This window comes from Solanum lycopersicum, chromosome 3 (genome assembly GCF_036512215.1).
Source record: "Solanum lycopersicum chromosome 3, SLM_r2.1".
NCBI lineage: Eukaryota > Viridiplantae > Streptophyta > Magnoliopsida > Solanales > Solanaceae > Solanum > Solanum lycopersicum.
Window position 1 is genome coordinate 63603752 of NC_090802.1, and position 20465 is coordinate 63624216.

The window sequence follows — 20465 nt, forward strand, 5'->3', positions numbered from 1 at the left end:
CATTTCATGGTGTACAATACATATGTATAATTTTTATCATTACTCCGAGACTTCCGTTGAGGTCTGAGATAATGTGGTGTAGGCTGACCCATTGAAATGTGTTTGTTTAAATTAAACAAGTAAAAGAAAATATGAAGGCCCAAGACCAAATGTATCAGCCAGCATCCTGGGCCTAAGAAGGTTTATTTTTGTCTTTTAAATAGTTTCGGTAAGCATTTTTAGAGCTCAAAACTATTATTTTTAGACATCTGAGTAAGACGAATATTTATCACTCCACTACGAACATTTCAATAATGGTTGTTCGCGTTGAGAGAAATCACAAAAACCCAGGTACCATTTTGTCCTATGTGGAAATAATAATAATAAAATAAAATTAAGGTGTGTGGGAGATAGATAGGAACACAAAACAAGAAACCAAACATCAGCATCACCGTGTAAAACTAAAAAACAACAAAATCATGTCCGTTAAAAAATTATGCTTTCTCTCTCTATGCTTATTTTTCCCAACCATATCTTATTTACTTTGTCAAACAAAAAAGGGGCTCAAGAGTTGGGTAATAAACGTTTCTTTGCCTTGCTTACACCTACAACTTACTTCAACTCTTACGCTATCAATTCTCTCTCTTATCTCTTTGTACCTTATAATAAAAAAGTTCTGGTTTTTATTTTGTTTTTGTTAAAAACAAAAAAAAAAAAAGATTTTTGTTTTTGCTTTATTTATGTGTGTGTGTTTTTTGAAATTTGAAAGTTGATTATGGAGGTAAGGCAGCAGCAGAAGATGGAAGGATTTCTTGAGGGATTTTCACCTGTTTCTTCAACTCCTGTTTTATGGAAGTCTAGAAAAAGATCTGGTAATATTTATTCATTCTTTTTCTCTGATTTTCAATTTAGTACTAGTATTGCATGTAGCTACAGTGATTTATTGAAATATGGGATTGATTATTTGTGGGTTTGCATGTGGTATAACTAGATCTATTTCTAGAAATGATTAGAAAATTTGCAGCAAAGCTAGAATTTGAAGTTTATGAGTTTCGATTATAGTCATTTTAAGTCGTTGAGTTCTGAATTAATGGTTTTATTAGTTGTTGGGTACATCTAATTTTCACAGTTTTCTTATTTTTTTGGAAAAGAGGTTAAGTTGAAAGTAGAGGATAATTTTGTCCAATATTAGCTAGATTTAGTGGCGAATTTGCCGACACGTCATTTCTAGCTAATAAATAAGTTCGATTTTCGAATAAAAAACATTTTTTTTTTGTAAATTTATCCGTAGCATCGATTTTTAGTGATTTTGGTTGTCTTTGTCATGATGAGTGTGTTTTGATTCATTCATTACATTACATGTTTCTTCTGCATAATTTTACTTATTTGTTAAGGAATTTGCCTGTATAAGCTAAACTTGATTACCACTCCAATATTTTATTTTTAAAAGACTAATCTATTATTCCACACGGATCTTGTGTAGAAATAGTGATTTGGCCCTGCATTGTTGACTTTGTATTTTTTTAATGTACATGTTCTTTTTCCCTTAGTGGACTCCTTAATTTATTTGGAAATTCTTCGAGATGGATTAGAATATGAAAGATGACTTGTGGAGCTTTAGAAAGACTGATTGAAAAGAAAAAAGATCCTTTTCTAAGAAAGGTTACATATAATATATAATTAAAGACGGTATAATCATTCCATAATTACAGAGGTCGAAACAAATGTGTTGAGATAGAATCTCAAACTCGAATCTGAAAAGTTTAAATCTTGGATCCACCTTTGCTCGATAGTGTTTTTGTGAATGCTACATCAAATAGCAGACTTGTTTCTTCACTGATCAAGGAGAAGATTTGTAGTTAGTGAGCTTTTTAATTACACAAGACTGGCTCATGCTATTTGAACTTGAACCAGTCAACAATTTTCGTTGAGTCGAAGGTCTATCAGAAACAGTCTCTCTAGCTCCCAAGGTGTAGGGGTAAGGCTTGCGTAACCCTCTCCAGACCTCACTTATGGATTTATATTGAGTATGTTGTAATTGTTGAAATAGTCAAGAATATCTGAACATAACTAATATTTTGTTTGGAGAACTTACTTCTGATATTTTAGTCCTGTTTAATGTCTTGTTCCATAAAGATAATAGAGTGATGACTATAAGCCCAATCAATACACAGTTCATACAATTCATATTTTGTATATCATACATTTATCATGCTAAGGAAATGCTTCGCCTAGTAGCCGGTGTGAAGAACTTGGAAACGCCTCAAAAGCAAGAAGAGTCTCCAGCTGATGAAACACCTCAAAAGCAAGATGAGTCTCCAGCTGATGAAAAGATGCAGGAATCGCAGCCCTCTACTGAACTTTCAGAGCGTAGGAAGGCACTCTTTGAACCATTGGAGCCGGTTACAAATGCAAATGGCCGTAGGCCATCAGCTGAAACTTTGCTACCCCCACCAGACTTTGATGCTGCATGTTACCCCAAAGGTTGGCTGGCTGGAAAGAGACGGAAGCTTGTAAATGTGGATGTTGTTGAAAGTATGCGAAGAATCGCTCTACAGGAAATGAATAGAAAGGTAATGTCCTCAAAATTACCATTTGTTTACTTTCTTCTAATCTACATGTTTTGTTTTGGCTAAAGCTCTTAAAATGTCTTGCTCAGTTTAAATTCAACAGAAACACTAACCATATGACAACGCTGCAGGATCGCGAAATCGATGGTCTGAATGAACAGCTAGAAGCAGATGCTCAATGCCTGGAACATCTGCAAATACAGCTGCTAGAAGAAAGAAGCAAGCGTGCTGATGTAGAGAGGCAAAATGCTATGTTGCAAAGCCAGATAAATGTGCTTATGAACATGTATCAGGATGACGATGATATTGATGGTGACGGTACAGATGATTCTTAATCAGTCATTTTCTTTATTCTTTTGTAGATTTCGTTAGACAATAATAGGACAGATATAGAAGAAGGTTGTTGTGCTTTCAAGATGTAAAATATATATTTGCGAATACCACCTGTGTGTTCGCAATATTATTTACTGTTTAAAAGCTGTGTAAGACGTTGGTAGTTCCTTTTATTTGATCCATTGTCACTGCCTCTTAATAATGTTACTAGCACTAGGACATTAGGCTTGATAAGGAACATTTGAAATCACGCTATGAGTAAGTAGATTCGAAATCTTGCTATCAACGATTAGGAGGATAAGTTGTTAGATACCAGTTAAGACGTATCTTTTGGTAGAAGTTTTACACAACGATGAAGTAAATGCCATTAAGAAACTATTCGGACTGCTTGAAGAATACTGTCTACTGCACAAACTTAACATAAAAGATGACTGACTATATACATATACTACTACCTGCACAACATCTATGAGGGCTTTGATTACCTAAACTGAAAACTGTAGCTAAGCAGTGTCTTGGAAGGGAAGGCGCTATGCCTGCTATATACAAAAGCAACTAGGCCATACTTTTCTGGATGATAAACTAAGCAGATTCTATCTAGCTGGGCGGTCGGAATCTTCATAGATATTGAAGAGAAACTGAGGCAACGACGCGATTCTTGGCAGATTCAGCAACAGATCCCCCATCGAGTCTTTTCTCGACATTGAAGGAGCTGGATCATTTGATTTGTCCTCTGATGTGGAAGGATCTTCAACCTTCTTTCCACATGTTGCTCCGGGAAAGAAACTGATCAGTTCATCAGTTCTCTTACCTCCAACTGCAACACCACCATAGTTCTCACTCTTATGGGCTGTTGCGGGATCCTTCTGAAGAAGACAGCACAGAGAATTGACCCTTGTCATGAGGGATTTCTCATCTGATGCTGGCATATTTTGAGTGTCACTAAACAAGCACCTCGAGATCTCTTCGAGTATCTCCAAGCTTTGGAGTTCGTCACTGGACAAGCTTATAACTTCAGACGTTCCCTGCTCAGAAAAACGTTGTTCAAAGTGGCTCACTAAATCTTTCATTGACATGGAAGGATGAAGACCAGGCACTCTGATCTGATCTAGGTTGCCAAGGCCTTTCAACTGCTCCATATCTCTACTGACATCTTGAATCGCCCTTGTATCCATCACTGCAGGTTAAATGACATAACAGCAAATTAAAAGACAATTCACAAATGCTAAGCCTTAACAACGATATAAATATTTGGAAAAACAATTCAACTGATTCAGGATCAGTTGGAAATACTATGATTATGCCCAATAAGGCCTCAAGTGTACTAATTCGGATCTGTCTAGTATGCTTAAATACTAATTTCAAGAAACCAATGGAAACTGTAAGCAGGCAGAAAAGGAATGTAATAATCTGTATAACCACCATAGTGCTCTTTCCACCATGCAACATAAAATTAAGAGAAATAAACAAGAAATGAATAAGATGCACCAAACATAAGAATTTTAACTTCTTGAAAAGCTTAGTGTCCTAACCAGACCAGCAATAATATATAATTACCTGAGCTTGGTGAAGGTGTTTCTGGACGAATGTTTTCCAATCGTCTACTAACAACAAAGTCTTGCTCTCCATTTGTTGAAGAACAATGAGCTCCTGAAGGCGAAGCGGCACCATGCAAGTTAAGAAAGGGAGGACTTCTCTCATTATTCAGATTAAATTCCGACTCGCACACGTTTGGGTCTTCAAATACTGAAATTCTGGTTTCGAAATGTGGAGAATCAAGTATAATCTCTGGTTGTTGACTTAGGAAATTAAGACGGGGATCACACTGAATAAGCTTTTCAAAATGCTTTCCTAACAAGCCTTGTGGAATCTGCAAGTAATGTCGCCTACAAAGAAACAGACAAACAAAACAATTAAAAAAAGGGAGGAGAGTTTTAACATCAAAACTGAACCACATCGACACAATAATAAAGGAAATGCCAGACATATGAGCATAAATAGGTCTAAGAACTTATTAAGCATACATAAAAACAGCAATACCATTATGTCAAGTTCACACAACTACTTAGAAGTAAATCACATAAAGCCAATCTGGACGACTGCTGCCTTGAAAATTCGGGGTTAAGGGGCTCCAGCTGAGGTTTATCCCGACCTCAAGGAGGGCGGATTCCAAGACCAACTTATTATTTCATTTACAGTAAGGGGACCCTAAACCATCAAATATTGGAGAAAATATATTACATTCAGTCTCATTGAATTCACTTTAACCAACATCAAACATTGGAGAAGATGTATTACCTTTCAATCTTGACAATTCTAACAAACGGGTAGAATAAGCAACAGATTTGGTAGGCAAGGGTGTGGGCTAGTGTATGAAGTGGGCTGGGAATCATTACGTATCAGATTTAAATCCCAGGCAAAAACAATAAGGTAATTTCTTCCTATCTGTCCAAGTCTTGGTGACAGTGCTAGTCGGAGGTATCAAGCAGCCTGGACACCTTAATTATAATTTAAAAAGGCAACAGATGAGTACTTAGGGAATCGGCATCCCCAAAAATTAAGGAAAATTAGTAAAGGCAACTACTAGTAGTGCTAGATCATAAACAGAGCAAAGACAAATAGCGAACAAGTAAAAATAAGACAAGAAACATACTTGTGCATGCTAGCTTGTCCTCCAGTAAAATCAGATGTTGCTTGCCAAAGAGTGTGCTTCCTAGGCTGTGGATTCGTCTCCCTGAAGAAAAGAGGTTGTCTTGAAAGCTGCAACACAAGAATCCCTTAGTACCTTCGCCAATTCAGTAGCAGGAAATAGTTTCACAATAACAACAACAAAAGAGATAGTCCATCACTTACCACTACATCTAAAGTTCCAGGTCCATCGTCAGGGTAATTTGCCTTCAAACCCATAATATCTGACCACTGGATTTCGATCTTATTCTTGAGACCACCGTCAAGGACTTCCCAAACAAGTTTATGCTTCGCAAAGTAACATTTTGCCACTAGATCCCCTTCATATCTTGACTTGTACTGCAGACAACAACACAATTCCAATCACCTCTAGCACTTCCAAACTTCAATTTTCACTCTAAGATTACAAGTTACACTCTAAACTAAAACATCAATATTACCTCCCAGCTCCCAATTCTTAGAACTGTGGCAGGAAAGTTCGAAGCCTTAAGTTTCTCAATTGTTCCAGAGTTCCCCTTCTGCTCCTTCTTCCCTTGATTTCCCACCTTGGCGTTGTTCCCCTGAGAAAGCTTCATCTGGATCAAATCCAACAGTGATGGACTCTTCCTTAGCCTCAAACCTAACGGACTGGGCTCATCAAGCGGGTTATACTGCGAAGGCGGTACTGGAAAACCATCAGCTTCTACAACCAATTGCTGCTGTAGGAAAAAAGATCCCCCAATTCAATTAAGCTAATCATACAAATTCAATTAACCTAATCATACAATAAACTTCATAGGAATCACTCAGAACTGGCTATAAATAATCCATCAATCAGCAAAACTCCTTTTTATATGAAAAACCTTCCCTCCTAGATCTGCTACAATTTTCTATATTTATACACTCTTAAATCCTAAATCTTCTGAGTTATTAACTCCATCAACTCACTATCCATGAAACTTCAAGTAACCCTATTTAATAAACATTAATTGATAATCTACCATCAATGATAAGTCACCTGATTAATTAACTTAACTTAAAATCCTTAATCTCATCATCCTTTTTATAATTGATTGCCTACAAGCAAAGCACAATCACAGAATCTGCAGAAAAATCAAATCAGCAAAAGAGAAGAGAACCTACTTGTAGAGAAGAAGAAGAAAGTTTAGATCGCTTGCTGAGTGGACCGTATGCTTCATCTAAAGCATCTTCAAACTCGAGCTTCACCGCCGCGTTCTTCCCTTTATGCCACTGCAACTCCGGCGACTCTTCCATGGTTGTTCTCATCAATTGAACCATACTTGAAAACCGAAGAAGTAGTCAAAAACAAAAATATCTATTTGCTTTGCTGCTTGTATATGAATATGAACAAGAGAAAGAGGAGAAATCAATATTCGTTTTTACTACTACTTCCTTAATATAATAATTATATATATATAATATATATATATAATGAAAATAAATATTTTTCACTATATATATATATATTATATTTTATTCTATAAAAAGGGAAAAAACACGTGTCGATTACACGCGCTTGTAATGTACTCTATGTGGAGTGAGCTGGAGTCACGTGAGGAGTTTTGGATAAAATGTATGACGTGGCATAAAATCGGGAAGGTTCGTTTTACGGCAAGTGGGAACGGCTGCGATAAGGGGTAAAGTGACACGTGGAAGAATCTAACGGTGGATGACACGTAAGATGCTGAATGGGATTTGTTGGGATGGGCTGTGTTGTGGATAATGTTTTGGACATAGTGCTTTTTTTATTTTTTAATTATTTATTTTTAAATTTTTTTTGTCGGTTTGTGGATGACGGAATAAACAGGCGTGTACCTACTTTCTACTTTTCTTTTATCAAAAAAATTCAATATTTCATATTACGGCGGCTTTGTAATTCACGCGCTGTCATTTTAAGACCAATCATCAGTTGGATTTATTTGACTCTTCACTTATTATAATTGCATTTTATATTTTCTTATATCATCCATTTTGAATAACAAAGCTATTATTTCTCCGATGTAATATCTTTTTTAATAAAATAATTTATTTGTAATCAATTAAAAATTAATATCTTTAAATCAAGAATTTATCAAAATAATTTATTTATTTAATTTTTGAAATTGTAAATTTACAATTTTCTTATTTTTGATTTATTATGTGAAAAAGTTAAAAGCCTATGATATAAGAGGAAAATAAAGTTTTTTGAAAGAGGAATAGGATATATATTAACAAAGTATTATTCTAATGTATTAAGTATACATATTATATCAAAGTGAATTTCTAATTTTTTACCATAAATATACTCATAATCTTTGGAATGTAAATCTTTAACAATTATTAACCAAATTTGACCTATTATTAATAATTAATTTCCATTTTTATCACAGTTTACTCGTTATTGACAATTTAATCGAATTATATTAACATTTTAAAAAATCAATAAATAAAATATAATTCTTCTTGAAAATGCTTTCCCTGTATTAATTGGATAAACTCATAACTTAAGTTTCACTCTCGGTTCATAATTCTACACATACCACTTTCTCATATATATATATAAGTAGATTATGCCCCATTTTTATTAAAAAATTTACTTGTACAACGTCTTCTTTTTAAAAATATGATTATGTAATATACTATTTATCGTTGATATATAAATTTTTATTTTTCTAATTAAAATATATATATTGTATAAATTAAGTTGCTTCCATATATAATTTCCAATTCCACTACTCACCTACCTCCTATCCCCCCTAAGAATATATTAATAATTATTAAAAAGAACTGTTTCTTATCTTCTCAGTTCTCACTACTTTTTTAATCATAAAATATACGTTGTAATAATAAAGAAACATAATATAATAAGAAAGAATTAATCACGTTGTCTAATCAAATTAGTTAAGATTATTTAACGACTAACAAGACAGAAAAAAAGATTTAAAAAAAAGGAATGATGCCAGGCCAAGTAAACCAAGTTGGCCTAGTTGCAATTTTACAGCTATTACTATATATTATATTGCTATGTATCAATTTCAAACAAATATTGATGGAGTTATTGTATTGTATTCATAAACTAATTAATACAGTATTATATTGATTATTGATATATCATGATATTTTTTTTTCTCTATATGATTTAGAATTGATAAATTCAAAATCATCACTAGAAATTACTTATTTTTAAATCAATTGTTAGTATAACATGATTCTTTTTTTCCCTTTATCTAATTTAGGACCAACAACATCGATAAGGTAACACATACTATGTAACAAATGTACATGAATAGTTAGACTTTAGCAAAATAAATTAATTTTATATTTATTTACTGAAAAGAAAGAAACTTTTATTAGATTTTGTAATACTTGTAATCTTATTTTGTATATTTATAAATACATAAACTTATTTTTAGTAGATTTTCTAGAATTCCTTATCATTTGAAAATTATAAAAACTCATAATGTATCAGTTGGATACATCATTTTACACGATATATCGATTAAATACATTACTTTACGATGAGTCGAGACGTACTCGATGTATTGGAATATTACTTTCGGAGATGTATCAATCGAATACATACGTGATGTATCGATCGGATACATCATGTGATTGTATCAGAACGTATGCAATGTATTAGTCAGTTACACCACTAGACTTGACTGTATCGGAACGTATGCGATATATCAGAGCGTTTAGTGATATATCTGAAATTAAGGCGCAATATATAACACGTTGAGGGATGTATCAGAAATTGGGGTGTTTGGGATATATCCAAATTTCACCAAATTTAAATTTTTTTCATGATTTGGAAAATAGTAAAAAATATAATATAATTAACTATTAACACTGTGACATTCGCATAAAATATACTGAATTTATAGTGGCAATCCAATTCCTCCGGGCCACTAAAATGGGCTACCCTACAAAAACGTAAAGCCTTTTCGAGTGGCCCATTGATTCCCCTCAATACTACCGGCCCATAATATTAAGAACCTCTCCACGTTTTTTTCCCTTCTATTAAGTATTAACCTGAATTTTTCACAAGTTCGTTTGAGGGATAATAATTGTAAAAATTTAAGGAATCCCATAATGTAATTCAATAATTACATTCTGTCCCGATAAATTTAGTATTTACAAAAAATCCCTTAAATTTGTTGTTCTGTGATACTTTAGACTCTAGTGATACATGGTAAGTTTAAACTGTTGAGAAAAAAATGGGGAAAAATGGTACAATTAATGTTGTTACTAAAACAGCTTAATTAAAGGTAACAGATCATTAATCACCATAAAATCAGCACGTAATTGGATATTGATTTCAAATTTTGAAAATCGAAATTATATCATCTATTTTGAAAACATTTTTTATGAACAATCTGTTAAATTTTGAACTACATTAATTTTATTGTTGTTACAATGAATTTTTCAAGATGAATACTTCGATTTTGATGATTCATTGAAAGAAGAATTCAGCTATCCAGAAAATGGTACTATCAAGATTGAGGCTTCATCATCATCATCATCCCCTACACCATCCGAGGAATCATCATCTTCGCCTAAGTTTGATATTACTTTCTTGAATTTCGATGAATCAGAAAACTTCTTCTTACCCAAGTACCCTTCCGTGGAGATTGATTGGGCAGCTCTTTGATACTTTGTTGTAGTATTACTTTGTTTTTTTTTTTTTTTTTATAAAATATATATCATGTATGGTGTCAGGTATGGCCTCCTGCAATGGTGTTTTTGACATTTGCAGAGGTTGGTGTAGTAGTGAATAGAGTCATGTAGAGAGCCATGTAATAGTAAAGGTCACTCACTCTCCATCTTGTTCATGCTGTGGTTTTTGTATATGCATTGAACCAAAAGGGAGAGACTTTGTATCATGTATGTGTCTTGTTCATTTCTGAGCTTAATATAATCATATCTAATGTTTTAGTATGTATCTAAACTAGTGCTATTATATCAATAAACAATCTTTCAGTATTCCCAAAAACAAAGAATCCACTTAGCTAGTCAAGTAAAATAAGGCCCAAACATGAAGATTATTGAAGTGAATATTGAAAATTTGAGGTAAATTATTAGTTTTATTTTTAAATAGTGACAGAAGTACTCGTTTACTTAATTTTGATATAATTTGTTTTGTGATATATTAAGTGGCTTTTAAATTTTGTAAAATCGAGAAACTCGTAAGTGCTGAATTCACTAGTACTTTTCAGGTAAATCATTGGCAAAAAACAGTAAGGTAAGAGAGGTTTTCAATAAATAAATATATTTTTTTACTTGCTAGTAGTATCATGTTTGCAATTGAGTATACATCGGATGATCAGAATCATTAAAAACAAAAAGTAAGAAAACTCAAAAAAAACTTGATTATTTTTCACTCATGCTCCTCTTGTCATTGGATCTCTCCTATTCCTAAGTCCTAACTACATAAAATAAAAGAATCTTGGAAACAAAAATCATTGTCATCTCCCCACTTGGCATTACTCATTTGGTCTTTACTTCATCCTGCAAATACATTGACAAACGACAACGTACATGTATCAGTGAATTAAATAAAAGATTATAACATTTGATACATGTCTAATACATGTATCAGAAACATCGACTAAATAACATACACACTGATTTTATATGTATCATCAAGTACAGCTGATGAAGCATTTATTAAACTTAGTGAATGATACATTATAATAATTTTCAAACCATGTATCAGTACATCAACTAAACAACTAATACCTTACTGATACATGATATCAGTTTTCAGGAATTCATACTACATGCAAAACATGTGATACATATCTACTACATGTATCAGTGCATTGACTAAACACTGTACACACAGATTCCATATGTATCATCAAGCACAGTTGATGACGCATTTACTAAACTTATTGAATGATACATTATAATAATTTTCAAAACTTCATGATACATATAAAATATTATGATACACAACAAATTCATGTATCAATTCACCATCTAAAACACTATACACACTTATTCAAATGTATCAGCAAACACACTTGATTCCTTAAAATTTTTACTAATTTAAACAACATTTTTAAGTTCCAAAATACTAACCCGAGACAATGTAGGCCTAACAACAATTTTGCTGCTTCTTTTTTTCTTTTTGTTGTATTTTGACAACCTTTGATTTTGATGTTTCGTCAGAGTCTTTGTTTGAATCCTTCTGAAGATTCATAGGATCATGCAAAGACTTTTTCCTATTTTCATTCCAATTTTCATAGTCGGAATCATATATCCTTCTATTAATTAACGGAACCATTACTATGATGTAATAGAACAATTAACAAAAACAAAAAAGAGAAGAATAAACGAATTGATGATGGATTAATAATAAAAAGATGCTGGGTTCAAACGATTACAAATTAGGAAGAAATAGACGATGATGGATTCAAGAATAAAAAAAAGAAAAGAATGAAATATGCTGGGTTAAGAAGAATGAAGATGATTATGGAAAAAAAAGAACTGAAACTTGATGGAGTAAGAAAAAAACGGTAGAAGTTAATGGAAGTTGTCCTGCTTTCTGAAATTTTTACTTTTTTAAATTTCAAATTTTTTGAATTTTGAAATTCAAAATTTCAAAATTTGGTCTTTTATTTAAAATTAATTAAATTTAATAATTCAAAATCAAAAAGCTGATTAAAAGGTTGAGTGTTTAAATGGATAAAATTTAAAATTCAGAAACTGATTTAAGATGTTGAGTGTTTTAATGGAGAAAAAATAGGCATTAAATGGGTAAATGTGTAATATAGGAGAGAGAATGTAATGTATCTAAAAACTTACCCTAAAATAAAAAAAAAAGGAATTATGTAATATTTAAAAAAAGTAGGGAAATTAGAAAATATAAAAATTATAGTTGTGTATTTAAGTTATTTTTCCATAATTAGTAATGTTCAATGAAATTCTACAAGTTAAATTCGGATATTTCTTATAGAATAATGTTCTAAATTATATAGTCTAAAAATTTGTAAATTATTGACTAAAACGATATTCATTAGTCAATAATTCTATACGTAAGTTAAGTTGACAAATATATAAGCAAATATTAGATATAAATCTAACATCTTTGCGTAGATTAATATCAGACTATTGACCAAGTTGTGACAAACTCCAAATAAATATATATATATATATATATATATATATATATATATAGTCAATCTGACCCATAATGACTTAGGCCTCATTTGTTTGCACTTAATAGAGGTTTGAATTTTAATCATCGAGATTCAACCTATTACGTATGTTTTTTGGTTTTTAAGGCTGAATCAGATTCAGCCTATTAAGTTCATTAGTTTTATTTTTAAAAAAACCTCTTAGTGGGTTTGAAGAGGTCTAAATGAATCAGATCTGTAGAATTATTAACAATATTCAGACTAATTTAATAAGTTATCAAATAATAAATAATCGCTTCTGTGCGCGTGCCTTTTTATCTCATAACTAAAAACTTTTGTTCTCTCTTTTCTCAATCAAACACCACTTTTTCCCTCTTGAACTGGTAAGTTTTCATAAATTTTTTCAAGTTTTCTTTTTTATATTAATAATTTTCTTGTATTGACTGTGTCAAGAACACTGTTGGTGTATTGGCGTTTATCAACAAATTTTGAATGACAAAAATTGTGCTTCCAAATCATGATTATTAAACTTTTAAAAAATTTTTTTTTATCAAAAGCGATATGTTTTGTTGAAATGAAATTTTTATGATATTTTATTAATTTAATGTTAATTTCACATGCACATTCAGATAGTATTAATTATTTAGTGTTCAGATTTAGAGACCACGTCTTAATATTCAGACGTGTATTCATAGCAAAACACCTGAATCTTGATGCAAATCTTAATTGTTAGATATGTATTTAGATTCAGACCTCTTAATCTTAATAGAAACAAATGAGGCCATAGCCAAAGATATAAGTTGTCTAGTTGTTATTAGAACAATATGATAGCAACTTAGAGATGCGTCCAAAATGCTAATAAGCTTAAGATTAGTTGGTAATTATTGGATGATAGAGTTAGTTGATGAATATAACTTTCAAGAAATCATGATTAACAAGTCAATCAAGGAAGTAATCTAATTTCCTTTAGACCATGATCTCTTAATTCATGTATAATTACCCTAAACAAACCATTACAAGTTGATAGAGGTGGACCTACGTAAGTGAAAAGGAGGGGCCATCAAACCTCGTTAACTTCGAAAACAATTTATAATTTTTATATATTGAAAAAAAAACTATATTATATATTTGATTAGACATCTTAAAACACAAAAGTTGATTAGGCTAATTGTCAAATTTGTTGGTTAGCGCCTAAGCTCTCATGTGATGCCCCTATACGTAATTTAATTCTCAATTCTTGCATTTCTTGAATTCATTATTCTATTTTACGTGACATTTTTTGAATTTTAAAATTTAAGCAAATCTATTTTTGATCGTAAATTTTCGTAAATTTTTTTAAAGAGTTTTCAATTATTGTGACATATAGTACCTTTTAGGTAGTTTACAAATATAAAAAATTGAAGATTTCATACGCAAATTCTCGATCAACTTAAACTGTTTAACTCTTGAAAAATAAGAAGTGTCACATAAATTGAGACAGAAAAAATATATAAAATTCATTTTTAAATGTACAATCAGAAGTTATTTCATCAAATTTTGAATTCGTCTACACAAGTAAATAGGTAATAAATACGATAGAAACTATTGTCAAAGTGATATAATACATTTTGACTCGGTGGTCATTCTGAAGGATCCAACACGAACATAACAATATTTTTGAAGAACCCGACCAAGTTAGACCAACATCATAATGAAAACAAAATGATATTGCATCTAGGGTTGAAAATAGGCCTGATACCAAAAAACTACATATACAATAATTATAAATAATAGCATGTTACTACTCGTGAACTCACACCGTTATTTTGAAGGCCAAAAAAAAAAATTGATGATTTTTTTTTAATTTATAATATATTGCAAGTTGCTTTTAATCAAGTATAATGTAGACATCTTTAGTTGCCCAAGTTTTATTATTATTTGGTACAACTTTCATTTTGTTTTTCCGTAATAATATTATGTGATATGGGGTCTGAATTTTGGACTCTATAATTAAAAAATTAGTAGAAATGGAATTATTGTTTAAAAACTTAACTGGATTTAGACTCAATTTATTTTATTATTGGAATAGCAAAGTACAAAGGGGAAAAATAAAGGTGCAAATCAATTAATATTTCGTAGTTATTTTGATTGGGGAGTCAATTTGATGCAAGAAAATCTACTATATATTATTTTTTGTTATGTACAATGCTAGTACTTAAATTAAATGAGATTTTGCATATAAATGGATATTGATAATATTCGCCTATTTATAATTTGTTTTGACTAAATTTGTGCAAACACAAAAACGCAAAACGAAAACGTATTTTTTTAAATAAAAAAATATACCTTACTTTAAAGTGCTTGGTAAAATTTTTTAGAAAAAAAAAAGAGTTTTTAAGTAGCAATAAAAAATTATTTTCAGAAGCTACTTACAAGTATTGGTGCAATATTGACTAAAATACTTTTCAGACTTAAATTACTATCCTCCAAAATTACTTTTCTGAGAAAATTAATTTTCATGTTATGTTTTGGAGGTTTGGTTATACAATTAGAGGGTGAACCTTTGATAGTGAGTATATTGATTAATAATCATCTTCTATAGTTTAGTATACGTTATTAATTGATAACCTATAAATTAGTTGATATATATAACCAAAAAAAAAAAAAAGTATCCTAACGATGTATACAACTTAAATAAAAGTGTGTACTTCTTTCAATAGTGCCTAGAGGACGGACCAAAATGTAACAAAGCGACAAATGATGAGTGATGGGCGACTGGAGATGAACATCTCAAGGCACATTATGACCTACATGTAACACTAGCAAGGTGTGAGCTAAATATCAGTCCAAAGGTTGAGGTGCTAAAATGAGTTAGCTAAGCAAATAACCAGCCAAAACTTGGACACGGTACATTATCATCTCATGAATTAATTTTACCATCTCTACGTCAAAACAACATTTTAAAAGAATCCGAGCAATATACATTACGCTCCCATTGATTTGGACAGTTGTGACAGTTGATTCCCTTCCCTCTCAAAGGGATGAGAGTCCTTATCCATGACATGTCTATCAACCAACCAATAATATTTCATTCACAACAAACCTCATGAAAGCTAAGTCCACAAAACTCCTAACAAAAAAAAAATCACTTTCTTTTTCTCCCCCCCCCCCCCCCCCCCCCCCAAGTATCTACACGTGAATTCCCAATAATTTCTCATGTATTTGTGGGGTCTCCTCCCCCCCCCCACCCCCAACCCACACCCCTACCCCTTTTGTTCTCATGCCTAACTCCATAAGAATCTCATTCTCTCCAACTCTTTTTTCTTCATGTCTATTATAGACCTTTGTTGTGTATGTTCATCTATAGAGAGCTTTAAAACAATGTCACTTTGTCAATATTCCATTGTATTTGCTCTTCTTTTTGTAGGAGCATTTGGTTATGGAGATAATGAACTATTTCTCCCACTCACAACACTTCAAAAGATGCATCACAAACATAATGAGCCAAGTTGTTCATCTCAAAAATCAAGTAAGTCTATTGCAAAAACAACATTGTGTACATATATTGAGATGTGGTTAGTTATTAAGTATTATCAAACTCTTTTCTTGGGATCTGCTATTATAGATTTAGCTATTTTTCTCTGTTTCTCCAATCCCAATAGACTAAACAGTATGTGATTTTCCAGGGAGTGAAAATGGAGCAATAATACTGGAAATGAAGCATAAAGATTACTGTTTTAGATCAAGAGGTGACTTGAACAAAAGGCTGCAGAAGAGATTGCTAGCTGATGATATTCGAGTTCGTTCGATACAATCTAATATCAAGAAAATCAGTTCTAAACAAGTTGAGGCTTTATCACAGACTACTACTACTACTACTCAAATTCCTATCAGTTCAGGTGTTACAATGCAAACTCTAAATTACATTGTTACTGTGACATTAGGCGGTCGAAATATGACAGTGATTGTGGATACAGGAAGTGATCTTACTTGGGTTCAATGTCAACCTTGTAGATTGTGTTATAATCAACCAGAACCACTTTTCAACCCCTCTATTTCTCCTTCTTTTCAAACAGTTGCATGCAATTCATCGGCCTGTCTGTCTCTTGAATCTGCAACCGGGAATTCAGGATTGTGTGGGACTAATTCACAAACTTGTGATTACCTTGTAAGTTATGGAGATGGATCGTATACGAAAGGTGAGCTTGGACAAGATCATTTGGTTCTTGGAAGAACTTTGGTAGACAATTTTGTTTTCGGGTGTGGGAGGAATAATAGAGGCTTGTTTGGTTTAGCTTCAGGTCTTATGGGACTTGGAAGGAGTGATCTTTCCTTAATATCTCAAACTTCTGATGTGTTTGGAGGTGTTTTCTCCTATTGTTTGCCTTCAACTGAAGCAGAGTCCTCTGGCTCACTTATATTTGGCGGTGATCCTTCGGTTTTCAAGAACTCAACACCAATCTCTTACACTAAAATGGTTCCAAATCCACAGCTTTTTAGCTTCTATTTCCTTAACCTAAGTGGAATGACTATTGGTGGGGTTTCTGTTCAAGATTCAAGTTTTGGGAAAAGTGGATTTCTCATTGATTCGGGCACGGTTATCACAAGGCTCCCACCTTCCATTTACAAAGCTGTCAAGGCTGAGTTCTTGAAACAATTTTCAGGTTACCCTTCAGTACCAGGTTATTCAATTCTTGACACTTGCTTTGATCTCTCTTCGTATGAAGAAGTGAACATTCCCACCATAAAAGTACATTTCGAAGGCGATGCTCAGATGGAAGTTGATGTTGCTGGAGTTTTCTATTTTGTGAAGAATGATGCATCTCAGGTCTGTTTAGCACTGGCAAGCCTGCAATTTGAAGGTGAGATTGGAATTATTGGAAATTTTCAGCAGAGAAACACAAGAGTCATATATGATACAAAACAATCACAAGTTGGATTTGCAAAAGAAACCTGCAGTTTCATGTAGATGACAGACAAAAAAAGGTAAGGCCAATAACGACTCGTTGGCGATAATATATTTGCTTAACATAGATAACTATTTGAGGTTTATTTATCTACTATGTAGGAAGATACAGATGATATTATGGGTGTTTAGTTAAGTGTAAAATATAACATAAACTTCTCTTCATGATGTAACACTTGCAATCATTTTATAATATGTGAAAACTGTGTGTATACAGACTTGTCTATAACAACAACACTGCTAGGTTCTATGTACAAAGAGAAGAAGATGATGAAATTTTGTTTTGCGTGACACAAAATATTGACAGCAAAAGAAAACAAATTGGCATATTCTTTACAAGCATATAAAAACAGGCATCAGCCCCACAATAGAATGTCTCGACAACTGAGCCTGTCCTTTCATAAGAAAAAACGAAAATATAATAATTTTTTAAAGACACAAAGAGATAAATAAGTGGTTAATCCAACAGTCACAAAATGATTCCTTTTTCTACTCGAAATCACAAACAAGGCCACAGAGCCAACCATATTGGCAGTGGCACATTTCAATTCTTGAGCTGGATTCCTTGATATTACAAGCAACAATAAAAATATTACGCCTCAGTCCCAAACAAGTTTGGATCGGCAACACCAGTCTCAAGCCCGGATAAGGGTGGCAGCCAACTTAAAACTTGATATTAGAAGCACTTTAAAAAAAGAAAATTACAAGGTCATTTGTAACATCAAACTAAGCTAAAGCCATACCAGATAAATATAATTTTGCTTGGTCTGCAATCTCTGTAGATCCATCTTTCTTTTACAATCTCTGTAATGCCGCTAAGAAAGTAGCAGCTGAGGGACAAAACACATGATGGGAGTGTGTTCTCCCTGTCATTGTACTCATGAATCCACGTGATCGACATTGGTTACAAGTGGAGCCATCTCCAGTTTTTGAATGCCCGAGTCATCTCCGTCCTTTTTTGAGTTATAGTCACTCTTTTTAGTCTTTTACATATCAGTTGGTAGAATAGAAGCGCTGGGATCACTGTTTGGCACCAAAAACAGATTGCCAATTGGAAGGACTCTCAAAACACTCCGGATCACTATTGCTATATAGAGGTTGTCAAATTGAGCTGTTGTGACATTCAAGGTGTGAAGTAACAGGCCTCCAGCCCAGGATGCTGTGAGACTGCCAACATGATCAATTGACGTTAGCAACGCGAAGAACGTTCCTTCAATGCCAGAAGGGCAAAGTTTTGAACTGAGCACAAGAAGAGGCATCCATCTGAGACGCCCAATCATATGAGAAATTGCTGAATCACATATTGCAACAACATAATCAAGGATGCCAAACTGCAAGTTTACTCAAGACACCAATATCAAATTTAGCAGTCCTGAAGCACCATATAATAGCTGACACCAAGAAATTACAAAACAAAAAGGATGGTTCCTAAAAGCATTCTGGTAAAGGAGAACTCCAAGAAGATATCCTACTGCACCGACAGAGGATATGGTCCCTACAATCTCCTGCATGAATGTCGAAATGGATTTATATTCAGTGGTTAAGATGTTGTTTTTGAACTACATAAGTAGCAAATAAGAGATTTGCAAAATATAGAGCAAGAGAAGACAGGTCTTGAATCATTTTGAATTAACAAGTTTGTGGCTAGGCAACGTTGAAAAGATAAAATTCAAATACCTTCGCCTTTGCATCTGTATACCAGTATAACATTCCCTCGTGAATATGCAAACTCAATGCAAGAGAAATGTACATGTATAGACATGGTCTCCACACACTCTCGCATTTCAGTGCCATCCACATAGCCTTACAAGCATTCAAAAACTTTTGACTTACCTGTTGCAGAAACATACCTTAATGGAGTAAAACAAGTATAAACAATCAAGAAGTATTTAAACTGCTCAAAGGACAACATGAGGTTCAAATATACCTGCCTGTATGCAATATCGTGTATAAAGGATTCATGCAGCATCATTCCTACCAAAATGACCACAGTAGCTGGAATACTTAAAATTCCTAACACCTCCTGCCAGATAACATATATCAGGAGACAAGGAAATATGAAGAGACAAAAGGGAATTACCAGTAATTTAGAGAACTCATGCAGCAGCAGCATTTCGTTAAGCCACCAAAAAGATTAATGAAGCCATAAATTCTTATGGATACAAACAGCCCCGAATTTGAGTGTACATAATAAATAGTACCTTAATTTTAATATTATTAACAAACAATTATATCTGAATAATATCCAGTGGTTTCATCTCACAGGGAAAAAACATTCAAGAAGATTCACTGGAAATCAAGAAGAATTGCCCAGGCTTGATAAATGACTAGCCAATTAGTAAAATGCAAATTCATTAATAGTCTATTGACAATGATCGAAATAAGTCAGAGATAGCAAACCTTAGATCCAATTAGATGAACCAAAAGCCACTGATAGTGAACCCAATCAGTTGCCCCACTGAAGAGGTCACTCCACAAAAGCTTTGCATGTCACTGGCAAGAGAAGGGTAGCTTGTGCTGTCCTCTGTCTCACAGGCATCAATAGTAACATCTGCTACTGCTTGCGCTGCACTGGCTCCCATTAGGCACAACAAAGCAGATGCAAGTTGTAACTTGTGGTTGAGTGCTGCGCATGGAAAAAGCACCAAACAAACCTAAAGAACAAAGGGAGGTAAGTCAAAAGGAATTTTTTTTACTAACATCTGGAAATTGGATACCGTAACTCTTCAAACCAACTAAAGGGTATTAGCCAACTGTTTATTTGGACTTATTTTATTCCAACAATCCATTCTGTTATCTCACATTTATGGAATCGGTATTCTCTTCTTA

General features: G+C 32.9%; 3 protein-coding genes and 1 long non-coding RNA gene across 11 annotated transcripts; 2 read left to right on the plus strand and 2 right to left on the minus strand.

The window, feature by feature from the left end:
- The first annotated feature begins 259 nt into the window (after positions 1-259).
- On the plus strand, positions 260-3084 carry LOC101254887 (protein HEADING DATE REPRESSOR 1). Of its 7 annotated transcripts, none has more exons than XM_069295621.1 (4): positions 260-330; positions 749-851; positions 2218-2552; positions 2681-3084. In XM_069295621.1, the coding sequence occupies exons 2-4, from the start codon at positions 755-757 to the stop codon at positions 2882-2884; spliced, it is 636 nt and encodes a 211-aa protein (XP_069151722.1). In that variant the 5' UTR covers positions 260-330; positions 749-754; the 3' UTR covers positions 2885-3084. The 7 variants fall into 7 exon arrangements, with proteins under 7 accessions (XP_069151722.1, XP_069151721.1, XP_069151723.1 ...); XM_069295620.1 differs by having other exon boundaries at positions 279-330; positions 766-851; positions 2199-2552; XM_069295622.1 differs by having other exon boundaries at positions 303-330; positions 766-851.
- Positions 3085-3222: 138 nt separating this feature from the next.
- LOC101254582 (uncharacterized) lies at positions 3223-7025 on the minus strand. 2 transcript variants are annotated; one of them, XM_004235837.4, is made up of 6 exons: positions 6693-7025; positions 6011-6268; positions 5736-5909; positions 5536-5642; positions 4440-4768; positions 3223-4059 (listed from the first exon to the last, which is right to left on the minus strand). In XM_004235837.4, exons 1-6 carry the CDS (start codon positions 6846-6848, stop codon positions 3476-3478), a joined length of 1608 nt encoding a protein of 535 aa, XP_004235885.2. In that variant the 5' UTR covers positions 6849-7025; the 3' UTR covers positions 3223-3475. The 2 variants fall into 2 exon arrangements, with proteins under 2 accessions (XP_004235885.2, XP_010318696.2); XM_010320394.4 differs by having other exon boundaries at positions 6011-6265; positions 6693-6970.
- Positions 7026-15847: 8822 nt separating this feature from the next.
- LOC101254288 (aspartyl protease family protein At5g10770) lies at positions 15848-17848 on the plus strand. The gene is made up of 2 exons (XM_004235836.5): positions 15848-16199; positions 16357-17848. The coding sequence occupies exons 1-2, from the start codon at positions 15998-16000 to the stop codon at positions 17637-17639; spliced, it is 1485 nt and encodes a 494-aa protein (XP_004235884.2). The 5' UTR covers positions 15848-15997; the 3' UTR covers positions 17640-17848.
- On the minus strand, positions 16421-20175 carry LOC101249813 (uncharacterized). The gene is made up of 5 exons (XR_011220237.1): positions 20037-20175; positions 19564-19659; positions 19314-19469; positions 18380-19141; positions 16421-17519 (listed from the first exon to the last, which is right to left on the minus strand). It is a non-coding gene; the product is annotated as an uncharacterized lncRNA (long non-coding RNA).
- Between the last annotated feature and the right edge of the window lie 290 nt (positions 20176-20465).